Source organism: Monodon monoceros, unplaced genomic scaffold (assembly GCF_005190385.1).
Source record: "Monodon monoceros isolate NGI ecotype Baffin Bay Population unplaced genomic scaffold, NGI_Narwhal_1 Super_Scaffold_21, whole genome shotgun sequence".
Lineage (NCBI taxonomy): Eukaryota > Metazoa > Chordata > Mammalia > Artiodactyla > Monodontidae > Monodon > Monodon monoceros.
The window spans coordinates 10097620-10112215 of NW_021703778.1; the positions used below are offsets into that span (position 1 = coordinate 10097620).

At 38.7% G+C, this 14596-nt stretch overlaps 1 protein-coding gene across 1 annotated transcript in view; it reads right to left on the bottom strand.

Moving 5' to 3' along the window:
• MYO3A (myosin IIIA) overlaps positions 1–14596 on the bottom strand; it is a 170475-nt gene that overhangs the window by 46135 nt on the left and 109744 nt on the right. The window contains exons 19-24 of the mRNA XM_029236397.1: positions 12881–13034; positions 11431–11519; positions 9293–9422; positions 3847–3926; positions 3319–3396; positions 574–779 (exon numbers count right to left, since the gene is read on the bottom strand). Coding sequence (XP_029092230.1) covers positions 574–779; positions 3319–3396; positions 3847–3926; positions 9293–9422; positions 11431–11519; positions 12881–13034 — 737 coding nt within the window. The remainder of the gene's footprint in view (positions 1–573; positions 780–3318; positions 3397–3846; positions 3927–9292; positions 9423–11430; positions 11520–12880; positions 13035–14596) is intronic.

Genomic DNA, 14596 nt, shown 5'->3' on the forward strand with positions numbered 1-14596 from the left:
CTATCTCACTCGATCCTCATAACGACTCTATCAGGCAGTCATGAGGAAAATGAGGTTTCCTGGAGGCCAGGGTTTCTCAGCCTTGACACTGTTAATATCTTAGGCTGGATAATTCATTGTTGGGGGCGGCGAGGTTGTCCTGTGCATTTTAGGATGTTTAGCAGCATCTCTGGTCTCCACACACTAGATGCCATCAGCACCCTGCCCTCCCACCAGTTGTGGCAACCGAAAATGTCTCCACACATTAACATGTTTTTTGAGGGTCAAAGTCTCCCCTCATTGGCGATCACTGGTACCGGCCCATGGTCACCCAGCAAGTGGCAGAGCTAAGATGAGAACCGGCTCCCCAGAACAGAATCTCAGGCCCCTCTGTCATCCTGTCTCTGACCTGGGTCTCTCAGCTGACAACAGAAATTTCCAGCCCCAGTTAAGTTACCTGCTCTTTCGACACACAATCATTTTCATGAACAAAATGCCTCCTTTCTAGAACCCCTGCATGATTCTCTTTCTGTTTCCTATCATTCTTCTCAAGGATTTTTACTGTACATGGAAACTAAAAAGAAGGCCACATACCGCTTTATAAAGTTGGCAAAAAGTATCCGATGTGAGTATCCCTGCCTTCGAATTCTCGCTGTTTCCAGAATGCCTGTGTAGCGAAGCTGGAGCAGGACTTTCTCTTTGTCGTATTTTCTTGCCTGACGTTCATTGTTTGGTTTGATGCAGCGGACAAAGTGAGGTTGGCCGACCACCATTTTAGATAACAAATCCATCAGAGAATACTATAATATGCAACAAAAATAAAAATTCCCAGCGTACCATTCAGAAACTTATGAGCTCGCAGGTCTTTCTTTTAATTATAAGAATAAAATCTGAAAACTGAGAGTTACACAGTAATTCACAATGAGGGATATATGTGTTAATAAATATTTTCTTGATAGTATATTTTTAAAAATACATATTTACTCATAAAAATGTAGAGGCAATAACTAGGAACTTAGCTATTAAAAGGTTGCCTGTGAATTCTTTTTTTTGCGGTACGCGGGCCTCTCACTGTTGTGGCCTCTCCCGTTGCGGAGCACAGGCTCCGGACGCGCAGGCTCAGCGGCCACGGCTCACGGGCCCAGCCGCTCTGCGGCATGCGGGATCTTCCCGGACCGGGGCACGAACCCACGTCCCCTGCATCGGCAGGCGGACTCTCAACCACTGCACCACCAGGGAAGCCCTTGCCTGTGAATTCTTAAGGCAACTTTAATTAATAAACGAAATTATTTTTGATATAGCTTGTTTGGAAGTAATTATATCCTCTCAGGGAAACTGGCCAAATTACAATATTTAGCACACAATCTGGTTTCCTCGTTATACGATTACTTTCCTTGTCTAGTTCTTTTTTTTAGAAAGTACGAAAGTAAACACTTTAATCCCTCTCAGTATCATCTCCTAGTTTAAAATAAGGACTGAGAAGTTAATGCATTTTACTATGTAAGACACAGTTATAAAAATAAGCAAATCCACTTAAGTATTCTAATCTGCTCTAGCTTGATAATCTTCTGATTTTAGAAATATTTTAACCACATAGATATGAAAACCGTCTTCTGCAGCAATACCGTATTAAAACAGCAGCCAACTGCTGGACAACCAAGTATAACACAGTAGGATAATCATGGCTCAACTAAAATGAAATCCCAACCAACCAGTATGTCAAAGACCGGGATTACGATCGTTGGCAAGGCAACGAGTGTATGAACATAGACAGCTGTTGACGGCTGAATCTCCTTTACTGATGGAAATATAAAGCCTGGGTTACAAAGCCAGTGCAAACCAAATCCTGGGATTGGGCAACTGACAAAGCACTGGGTTTGCACAGCTTCCTCTTGGGCACCGACACTCAGCTGTGAGCTTCTTCAAACAGCTGGGGTCTGCCGCTTTGGGGCCCTGTTCATAACATTTATCTGGGAGTCATCATTGCAAACGTCTGCCAGACACTAGAGATAGAAAGGTGATAGACGTGTCTGTTGGTGTGCTGAGCAAGAGCTCCCACAATTTAGACACTGGTGCTCCTTAGGGACCAAGGCAGAGTATTATATCATGTTCATCCTCCTCTGCAGAGTGAAACATAACTTAAAATATGGTACATACTATACGGAATTGCCTCCTATCCCTTTTCACTGCAGCCCGAGGTGTAAAACGACTTTATGAATGCGTGGCTGGAACATACACACACTGTTTGATGTCAACAACAGTGGTATGATAATGGTCTTGGATGACTCACTTAAAGACGAAAATAATCTGGCTGTAAATACTTTCAGTCCTTCAGCTGTGCTGCAGCCTGCTGTAAGGTGGATGTACCGGCAGCAAACGAGATATTAAGCATATAAATGCACTACGTGCTACTCAAAGATGTTAAGCACACACTGTCTGCTACGAGCTTAGGACTTGAGAAATATTTAATAAAGCTACCCAGTTATTTTTAAAAGTATTTCATGACTCTGTTAGGGGACTGGATTTATTCACTGAACATGTAGTAAATTTAACCCCATTTCCTCCCCTTCTCCCACATTACATGATATTAATACATTTCTAAATTTTAGGAGGTATTTTATTCATTTTCATTGGCTCGTTAGTATGATTTTATCAGAGAGATAAACAAGAACTGGAACCAATAATGAAGGCAGGGTCATCTAGAGTTTGTTCTCCAGGGCACAGAGAGAACGAAGTGCTTCTTTTCTTTCCTATTTCTCTCCTATCTTGTCCAAGGAAGAAAGGTCACCTTGGTCCTATGCTAAGGACACAGTGACTCACTTCCTTGGCATGTTACTGGTATTTCCCTGGTGTCCCTTCTCTTTGTCCTATGCCTACACCAGTTCTGTTTTTCTTTTGAGGTGTTCAGCTCGTCTAGGTACAGGGAGATGTGGAATGGAGGTGGATGCTCAACCTTGTCCCATCTGTCTACCTTAAGATCATTCAGGGGTGGGAAGGAGGGCTGATGGTTTTCCTACCATTGAATTTCAAACCCTTTTAGGCTTTATTCTAGTGAAAATGTGTTTGGTTCTATGGACAAATTGTAACCAAGCTACAGACCGCCATTAAGATTGACCTAGTATACAATAATTTCATCAATAAAATACCAAAGTAAACCAACCCATAGGTTTTTGAGAATGCACTGTAATATATCGTGTATCTAACAGATAGTAAATGAAATACAACACAAATTCTCTTTTGCTAATAGCTCTCTGATATTTGTTGCTTACTTTTAATCTGTAACTCCCATTTAGAATAAATAACATGCCTAAGCACACACAACATAATTTAATATCTTACTCTAAAATACGATGCAACCGTTTGTGCTTTCATGTTGGTTGTCTCTCTGGCGTGACGGGTGGCTTCTCCAGTTTCACCCTAAGACCCAGAAAGACAGCGATAGTTCAGCACCTATTGTAATTTATGCTCTACAGGGAGCACGTGGAATTTTCCTTAGTCTATGCCTTCACACACATAAAATAACAAAATGTTGAATTTTAATTTTAAGGTAATTGTTTTGCCAGTCTCATTGGGATTTTAATCAGTTTTGCATGGAATGTATCTCTGACCTTAGCTAATACATTTTTAGTTGGTCTTAGAGTAACATTAAAACTAGCTATAAATGAAGAGTTAGGAATATATCAGAAATGCATGATTATCTTAGTGACTAGCGGTAACATGAACATAACATAAATATCTGTTTAAGTAGAAAAGAAAGATCAAAGGGAGAAAACGAAGGGAAAGGCTGTTTACTCTTATCATACAAATACTTCCATTGTAAAGGTTAGATTCTTAGACTCAACTGCCATGAAAAATACATTTCCTTACCTTTGTCACGTTGATTGATTTTTCTGAAGTCCTCATTTGATAGTTTATTACGTTTTTAGTTTTAGAATATGGCAGATTACCTATGGGAATGTAGATAAAATTAATACACCTTTTGGAATCCTTAATGGTAGAAGATTTCCTCCATTTACTTCAATGTTAAAATAAGCATTGCTGGCCCTGCAATATTCATACTCACGTGCTTGGTTAACTAGTTATTGAGACACTTAGAAATAAAATAATATTACTTGAAAATGTATAACAAATTTTAAATTCAGAAAAACACTCCAGCTTAGGGACTAGAAAAAGGAGAGGTAAGTGTTGGATTTCCGTTTAATTGCTACAAGATATGGGGTGATTAGGACAAAGGGAGCAATTTGCTTCTTTGTGTGTATGTGCTAAATAGCATCTGAGACTTCCTTTAATGCAAATGTAAGCTTTACAATGGGCCTTAAAAATCATACGGATCATTAATTCACATGAAGTGGTTATAAGCAAATCAAGTGTGGTTGAGGGCAAAGGACGTTTTCAACCTAAAATTCAGAAATATATGCCTGGTGCTAGGGCTCTGTAACTGTACACAACCCAAGGCTGTGGAAAATCACAGCGCAGTGAGAAAGATTACGTCCGTTGAAGCCAGGAAGACCTGGGTTTGCATACCAGCCGTAATGTTTAAATTGTGGATCATCTACTTAGTCTCTGAGTCACAGTGTGAGTCCATAAAATGTGGATAATTACGCCTACCTCACAGGATTTTGATGACAGGTGACAGTGTGTCTGGCCCGTGGTGCCTGGAAATGTCAGCTCTCTTTCACTGGTTGCCCACCTCCCACCAAGCACAATACACCAACTAACCCATGAGCCAAGAGTTTATCATCCTAGTAGGAATGTTCAAAATATCTCCAGAATTCCGTGTCACTTCAGGAAGATTGTTTCTCTTTCATTCTTGCAGGCAATGAGGCTACATATTTTGGCAAATTCCTCACATTTTTTTTTTGTGGCTGCAGAAGGCTGGCTCAGAGATGAGGGCGCAGGAAGGAGCCCTGCCTGGGGTGCGGCTGGCAGCGCCCTGCTCTGCTCTCATCCCCTTTCCCTCATCACCCCAGGAAAAGTGCTGGGCAGGGGGTGTGACTTTTGTGCGGGGCTGAAACTGCATTCGGCATGGTTCCCTCTTGAAATGTGACTCTTGCTGAACAGAGCTGAGCGGACAGAGACGGTAACTGATGACCATCAGAGGGGCAGCTTCAGGAAGTATGCCTACTGTTCTTTTTCTTTCTTTCTTTCTTTCTTTTTTAGGATTACCAGGGAAAGTTTTAAAAAAATAACTTAATTGGGGGAAAAAGTGATCATAGACTTGGAGATTTCTTGGAAGCGTAATGAACATACAAAGTGCTAGAAGCACATGAATTAGGATAGACCCTTTGCTTAATAAATATCATTACTTAATATTAACCAAACATAAAGTAAAAATTTAAGTCTATCTGAAAATCAAGCAGCTAGAGGAAATTTAAAGATTACTAATTTCCCTTTAACAAAATTTACACACTAACCATAAAATTATTTAACAACAAAATAAAGTGAGAGCCTTTCAAAAACTCATTTATGCATACCAGAAGAACTAAAATTAGCGTAGATCTTAATTTCAGAGAAATATATCCTCTTTGCATCTACCGTTGACCTGATGAACGAACCTGTGATAAAACAAACTAGAGATTTGAGCTGCCAGCAATTCTGATGTATTTCCCCCTAATGCTGGCCGAACTATATTTCATATTTGCATGCAAAGGGCCATGGTTATTTTAGAATCTTGGAGACAGCATAATGTAGAACCAACGAACCTGAGCTTTCAAGCCTAATTCTAAGACTTCTCAGCGGGGTAATGTTGAGAAAGCAGCTCAACGTTCCCCAGTCTCAGTGTGTCATCTGTAAAAGCAGTTCCTCCTCAGAGTGTTGTTTTTAATTTATTTATTTTTGGCTGCGTTGCGTCTTTGTTGCTGCGTGCGGGCTTTCTCTAGTTACGGTGAGCGGGGGCTACTCTTCGTTGCGGTGCGTGGGCTCCTCATTGCGGTGGCTTCTCTTGTTGCGGAGCACAAGCTCTAGGCGTGTGGGCTTCAGTAGTTGTGGCACGCAGGCTCAGTAGCTGTGTTGCACGGGCTTAGTTGCTCCGCAGCATGTGGGATCTTCCCGGACTAGGGCTCGAACCCGTGTCCCCTGCACTGGCAGGCGGATTCTTAACCACTGCGCCACGAGGGAATCCCGAGTGTTGTTTTTAGAAGTAAATGAAAGTACTTAGTACAGTGACTAGCACACTGCAATTTCTAAATAAAGTTATCTATTGTCATTGTTATTATTATATGTGTACACATCTAGCTGAATGTAAACCCCAAACACCTTTGATAGCTTTGAGGTTGAGTTACTGAAACACCTTTGACTATAGAGTTCTGCTCTCCTCCCTGGCCAACTAGACACTGTTCTGCTGAAAGTCAGGAGACATGGCATAGTATTGAGAACCTGGTTGCATATTTTATAAGGGTGAAAACATGAAATTAGATGCGTAGATGCTGTTGGCAGATACAAAAAGAGATGGCTATCTCTATGTGAATTCACTTTATTAAGAATATTTATAATATATATCATCTTTTAGAGTTAATATGAGACAAGGGAGAGCCGCATCAATCTGTTTGTGCTAAATGCTCCAAAGTTGGAGCTTTAATACAATTGTATTGTTTCTAACATTCAAAGGCTTTCTTTTTTTAAAATTTTTATGGGAGTATAGTTGATTTACAGTAGACAATTGTTAAAGTCAAAACTGAAGACCTTTTTTTATGAACAAGATAAAGTAACACAAACTGGATTACCTTCTCACCTAAAACAACTAAAAAGACATACGAAGTCTATGGAACAGGTTTTTTTTTCTTTCCCATTTTTTTACTGTGGTAAAATAGACATAACATAAAATTTAGCATCTTAACCTTTCTAAGTGTACAATTCAGTAGTATTAAATACATTCATAATGTTGTGCAACCATCACCACCATCCATCTCCATAACCCTTTTCATCTTGTAAAACTGAAATTCTATACCCATTAAATACGAACTCCCCATGCCCCCCATCCCAGCTCTTGACAACCAACATTCTACCTTCTGTCTCTACGATTCTGACTACTCTCAGCACCTCATATAAGTGGAATCATGTAGTATTTGTTTAGGAGCAACAATTTTTGCATCAATATAGGACACTGATCCCTGAGAGAGAGGAAACAAATGAGGTGAGCCCTATGATTACTCCAGCTTTCTGTCCAGAGGGTTTATGTTGCAATGCAGGGAGAGGAACCCAATGAAGCCTGGAGAGAACAGATGTAACCAATAGGAAACAAACAGCAAGATAGTGTCAAGCCCAACCATATCGCTAATCACATTAAATGTAAATTGTTTGATCACCTCAATTAAAAGGCAGAGATTATCAGGTTGGATTTAAAAAAGCAACGCCCAATTATATGCTGTCTACAAAAAACCCACTTCAAATATAAACTCAAAAATAAGTTGAAGTTAAAAGCATAAAAAGATACACCATTTAACTACTAATCATAAGAAAGTTGGAGTCTTCCTATTAATATCAGGCAAAGTAGATTTCAGAACAAAGACTATTACCAGACATAAAAGAGTTATTCAGTGATAATAAAGGGGACTCTTCATCAAGAAGATATAACAATTCTAGATGTTATGCATCCAATAACAGACCTTAAAGTACATAAAGCAAAAACTGATAGAAATGAAAGAAAAAATAGATAAATTGACAATTATAGTCAGACATTTCAAAACCACTTTCTCAGTAACTGAGAGAACCAGGAGAGAGAAAACTTGTAAGTATACAGAAGATCTGACCAATATTATCAACCAAGTTGACCTAATTGCCACTTATGGAATACTCCACCCACCAACAGCAGAATACACATTATTTTCAAGTGCAAATGAAACGTAAAACAAGATAGAGCATATTCTGGGCCATAAAACATGTCTCAATAAATTTAAATGAATTAAATCATACAAAGTATGCTTTCTGAGCAATACAAAATTAAATTAGTAGTTCATAATAAAAAGATACCTGGAAAATCCCAATATATTTAGAAACTAAATGTAATACTTATAAATAACCCCTATAAATGCCTATATTAGAAAAGAAGAAATTTTCTTAAATCAATGACTTAAGTTTTCATCTCAGAAATCAGAAGGCAAAATAAACCCTGAAAGAAACAGAAGAAAACAATAAAGACAAAAGCAAAAAAAAAAAACCATCAACAAAATTAAAACTAAAAATTCAATAGACAAAATCAATGAAACTAAAAGTTGGTTCTTTGAGAATATCAATAAAATTGATAAACATCTAGAAAATCTATCAAGAATAAAATGAGAGAGAACATACATTATCTATGTCAGGAATAAGAGAGCTGATATAACCTCAAGATCTACAGACATTCAAAGGATAATAGGGATTATTATCAAATTTATGTCAATAAATTTGACAGTATAGATTAAATAGATATTATCAAATTTATGTCAATAAATTTGACAGCATAGATTAAATAGAAAATTTTCCTAAAAGATACAACCTACTCTAAAGCTAATTCAGATTGACATGTACAAACTGCTATATTTAAAATAGATAACCAACAAGGACCTACTGTATAGCACAGGGAACTCTGCTCAATATACTATAACAACCTAAATGGGAAAAGAACTAGAAAAAGAATAGATACATGTATATGTATACCTGAATCACTCTGCTGTACACCTGAAACCAACACAACATTGTTAATCAACTATACTCCAATATAAAAAAAACTATATTTCAATAAAAATTTTTAAAAAAGACTTTCTCAGGAATAAAAGTCGGTAAAACGTTCAGAAATCAATCTATGTAACTCACCATATTTACAGATATAAAGCAAAAACAAAGCAAAAACAAATGATAATTTCAATAGATGCAGAAAATTCATCTATGTACGTCAAGAACTCATCATATTTTACTGTCTAAATATATGCTCTTTATTGTGTGTCAGTTATACCTCAACAAACTATAAAAAGTGAAGTGCAGAGAACAATTCTGAACTCCAATAAAGAAAAAGACCAAACTACATTTTTTTTCTACTTAAAAGCAAATGCAAGGATTATATGGTTGGTTGGAAAAAGGCACACAACTTTTTAATCAATTAGGCAGAACTCACTAAACCTGCAGAATCTCAAGGACTCATCCAATGTTGCCCACTCCTGACACAGCAGGTAATTCTGAACTCTCTGAAGGTGACGGTGCTCTTTTAGTGAGCAGCTAGGACACCACCGTATTTTCTGGTGAGTAATTCAAAACTTTTCTTTAATGGAAACCTAGCTTCTTTGTAAAAATAAAACCAACTCACACACCAAAAAAATGGAAGGAAATTGCCTCAGCTTACCTGTTTTTGTTAGAGGGTGGCTGACTAGCTGCCGAATTACACTGTCTTCTGACGACCTCAAAAGTAGCACAATATCAGTTGGAAGGGTGTCTCTATTTTTAGCTAAGAACCCACTTGCGTTATAGACGACCTGTTGATAAAGCATGTTATCATCATTGTCACAGTCAGTGTCATCACCCTCATCCTCACCAGCAGCATCGTTATCATTACCAACAGGTATTTACTGAGAGCTTTACTTAGCGCTAAGTGACAGGTACACAAAGATTTACAAAGGGTGTCCCTTACAACTTGGTTGGAAAAGTGAACCTCTCCAGGCTTACATTATATCTTTTCAGAGAAACATTTGTGTCATAATGATTGTATTTGGGTTGAAATAATCAAAGAGGTTTGATTCCTCCCATTTATTATATCATGTTGGAAATTTTGTGGGTCTCCCTTCTCTATTTGGAGGGTTGGGGCCACCAAGGTATTCTCATTTCTAAGATAATTGGTTCACCTGCAGTGAAAAGGCTTTTATAGATTTAGTCTCAGTAGTAGTGTGGTCTAAATACACTGTGGGTGTTTGTGTTTCTGGCACTTCTAAATAATTTTAAGATTTTTAAAGATCAATGCAACCCAAAGATTTTTGTAGGATGGTCCAATGTGGCTGTTGTTATAGACTGAATTGTGTCCCTCCAAAATTAATATGTTGAAAATCTAATCCCCAATGTGACTGTATTTTGGAAGGAGGTAATGAAGGTTAAATGAAGTTTACTGTAAGAGTGAGGCTCTAATCCCACAGGACTAGTGTTCTTATAAGAAGAGGAAGATACACCAGAGATCTCTTTCTCTCCCCCATACGTACACAGAGAAAAGGCCATATGAAGGCACTGGGAGGAGGCAGCTATCTGTAAGACAGGAAATAGACCTCACCAGGTGTGTTGGCACCTTGATCTTGGCCTTCTAGCCTCCAGAACTGTGAGGAAATAAATTTCCATTGTTTAAGACACTCAGCCTGTGGTATTTTTGTTATGGCAGCCCAAAAGACTAATACAGTTGTTAAAAATAACTGGATAGGGTTTCCCTAGTGGTGCAGTGGTTGAGAATCCGCCTGCCAACGCAGGGGACACGGGTTCAAGACCTGGTCCAGGAAGATTCCACATGCCGCGGAGCAACTAAGCCCATGCACCACAACTACCGAGCCTGCGTGCCACAACTACTGAAGCCCGTGTGCCTAGAGCCTGTGCTCCACAACAAGAGAAGCCACCGCAGTGAGAAGCCCGCGCATCGCAACAAAGAGTAGTCGCCACTCGCCGCAACTAGAGAAAGCCCGCGCACAGCAACAAAGACCCAATGTAGCCAAAAATAAATAAATTAATTTTAAAAGAACTGGATAAAATGATCATAGGAAATTCTTAACGAATATTTTAAAGTAGGCTTATTTGGAAAATCACATGCTGAAAATCATGAGAAAGGTTATAACTGTGATATTTAAGGTAGATTTTGTTTTCAATGACTAAAGTCTGGACTACTGACTGACACAGAAGTTCTACTAGTCTAGAACGCTCAGGGTTCTGTGGTATTTTATTTTGTTTGTATATGTCTATGAATTCCTTCTTGATTTGAATATCTTCTTAGTCCTCCAATATTTATAACATCATTGTGAGGGAAAGATCTGTTATTCTCTACAGAAGGGAAAGAAACTGTCTCCTGGGTTTCTTTCCATATGTAGGATGGCATATCTGAGGTATGCTCTGGTATAGGAAGTGTATCCACCAATGCATAAACACTGCTTCCTCTGACTGCATGACAGCCCATCAGTTAATTCTAACTAATCAGCTCAGGGATCTGGCCGTACCTCCAGCCTGGTACCTTCTCTTGTTGGGAAGGAGGAAAGACAAAGGCTGCCATGGACAGAGAAGCAACTCAAGTCTGAAGAAGGCAGTTTATATAAAAGGTTCTCGGCTATCATTAAAAGAAGAAAAAAATAGGTATCCATTGGCAGCCAACCACATGCCAAGCCACACCTCAGGATCAGAAAGATGTACTCTTTATATCATTACAGCCATCTATAAATATTTTGGGCCATAATTTTCGTGGCCTTATTATTCAATGAAAGACTAAAGAGAAACTCAGTTATAATGTTTCAGAGTTCTTACCTTTCCTGCATAATGGTGAATTCCGAAACTAACTTCCATTCTTTTAGGCCTCCAGAAGTACTGTGATTTCAGATTACCTTCAAATTTTTCTGTAGAAAAAAATTTAACTCCAATATCAAGCATGTAGGAGGGCCTCAAAAAATACCGATTGAGGGCTTCCCTGGTGGCACAGTGGTTGAGAGTCCGCCTGCCGATGCAGGGGACACGGGTTCGTGCCCCGGTCCGGGAGGATCCCACATGCTGTGGAGTGGCTGGGCCCGCGAGCCATGGCCACTGAGCCTGCGCATCCGGAGCCTGTGCTCCGCAACAGGAGAGGCCACAACAGTGAGAGGTCCACGTACCGCAAAAAAAAAAAAAATACCAATTGACAGAATCATCTCTTTCACCATAAAATGGAAAATGTGCAGTGAATAAACACAGAAAATTTTATATAGTTATTACAAGCCGATTTGTAATATAATTATAAATGGTAAGGCAAAACTTGAGATCATGAATTTTACCATTCCAATACGATTTAGGTCAGCAGGTCTCAAACCTTAGCAAGCATCAGAATCACCTGGAGGGTTTGTTAAAATAGACTGCTGGGTCCCACCCCCAGAGTTTCTGACTCAACAGGTCTGGAGTGGGATCCAAAAATTAACATTTCTAGCAAGTTCCCAGAGGATACTGATGTTCCTGGCCTGGGGACCCCATTTTAAGAACCACTGGTACAGAGGAAGGAAACTAAGTACTTGAGATTGTCCAGAGAGCTTTGTGAAACACAGCTGGATGTGAAGCCATGAGCCTAGAAATTTGGTATTTTGGTTCTCTTTTTTATAAGAAGAGCTATAGGTTGTTATTGATTACATAGGAAACACAATAGGATCATACAGGCATGTCTACAACAGTTTTACCAGCACAAGTTCTCTGTTATTTCATGTCCTAGAAGGTACATTTTAACATCAAAATCAAGGGACTAGTATGAAATGATTTCCCCACCACGTTGGGGTTATTTTCTTTTCCATCTAGTATCGTCCAACTAGAGGAGGGAATAGGCAATCAGTGAGTCAGATAAATGACAAGAACATCACAGATGAATTTATTTCCTCCCTGTTAGGTATCTCATTTCCAATTCTGGAGCTGTCCTTTTGCCCTGTCCTCCAATTTCTAGTTTTGGGCTGGATAATTACTAAGGTCATTTCTAACATAAAATCCTATGATTGGGGCTCTACCATAATATAAGGAGAAGTCCAATACTGAAACTTGTTTAATTCATCACTAAATATTTCACCCTATTATAAACATTCACTGGTCTAGGTATTAGATCCAAAGCCTCTTCCCCAAAGTTAGGTATGCAGGCTTTGTCACAGCAATACTCTACTAGATATTTAAAAACATTTTTTAAAGTCATTCATAACTACATGACCGTATTACATGAAAACTATGTAGACATACTGAATTTAAAACTCACCTACAAGAGTTTGGTCGGTGGCCTTGGGAAATCTACACTCTTCATCGAGGAGGGACAGTAAACCCATTGGCTTCTGCAGAAACATATCTAGGAGAGGCCGGTTATCTTCGTATTCAATAACTCTAGCATCCACATCTTCATTTATGTATTCATTCTATAACGGGACATGATATGTATAGAAACACTTAACATTTTGTGAACAATATGTAACTTGGCAGCAATTACCTGAAAGTCTACTTTACACATATGATAAAAAATTACTCCCTATGACCTTGCCCTTAAACTGAGGGTACCATTTTATTTCTTTCTCCCCAGAAGTGCCAGTTCATTAAAGTTAGCACTGATGATACTCAGGGTAGTAATAAAAAGTTTCTAGCTTCTATACTAGAATTACAGGCATCTCCAGTTTTCCAGGTGCAGGAGACTGTGCTGTTAATGAGCAGTAATAAAATCATGTTCCAGAATTGATAGAATATTAATGAGGTATATCTTAGGGTTACACTTCCTCCAGTTTAAGCCTTTTATCTAAATTCAGAAATGCTGGATCTCTCAAGAACATAGTTTTTCAGTCATGATGACATTTACATTGTTTGGGGTGAACGGCTGTGGGTCACAGGAACAACCAATGGCTGGAGAACCAAGAACACGTAGGTTCCCATCTGGGCTCTGCCACTTGACGAGCCATATAGTCCTTTGGAATTTTCTTACTCTTTAAACTTCTGTTTTTTCCATCTACTAAACAGAAGTAACAATCTCCATCTAACAAAGTGATAATATCTGGTAATCACTAGTAATCATTTGTGGTGGAGTATAATATAAAATGCATAAAATAAAAACAATAATTACTGTAAGATGTTGGTACCGGCACAACATAGATACTGATGATCTATTTTACAAAAAGGACAAGAAGAATTGTGCTGTAGCTTTGCTTCTATGACTTTTGCCTTCATACTGGGTCCCCCTCACCCCCAGTGCTGCAATGTGTAAAAGACAGGACATAGACGACCTCTGAACTCGGACTTGTAGTGATGCTTACGTGGAGGGTTCCCCCCACTTTCTCAGGTGATAAAGCAACTATTACTGGGGAAGTGTATCAAATAATTACTGACTGGGGAAGAATGCCCTGCACCATTCACAAACGAAAGTTACAGGCTACTTTCATTACCATTTTAATATATTCTTTAATTCATTAAATATTTTCATTGAACACCTTACAATAAGGCACTGTGATGGGTGATAAAAAGATGTTTAAAACAAACTCTCTGTCCTCAGTGGATTTAAGATAAAATTTGAGTGATTAGCTTTGTAAATAAATACCCAAAATGCAAGGTAACACGGGATAGATAAATGCTAGGTACAATGTACTACAGGAGTTCAGAGAAAGAGAATTTATTTCTGGGATCTTCATGGATGAATTTAGCCAATGGCAGGTGGGGCATTTCATAAGCCAAAGTTTTAATCTCTGCTTTTGGGGCCTTATAAAATTGAAATCACAGTCAAGAGTCTCACCAGGAAAAAAAGTAAATGTATACTTTTAAATAAAACAAAATCTAATATGTAAAAATGAGGCAGAACCCACTGGTCTAAAAGTTAGATCACCTGAAAGACATTCAGTTTACCCAGTACAAAAAATGGAAACAATGTTTGAAGTTTCACAGCTTTTTCACTTGAAGGTAACCCTGGGAGATGTACACAGGCCTAGAACTACGTGACTGT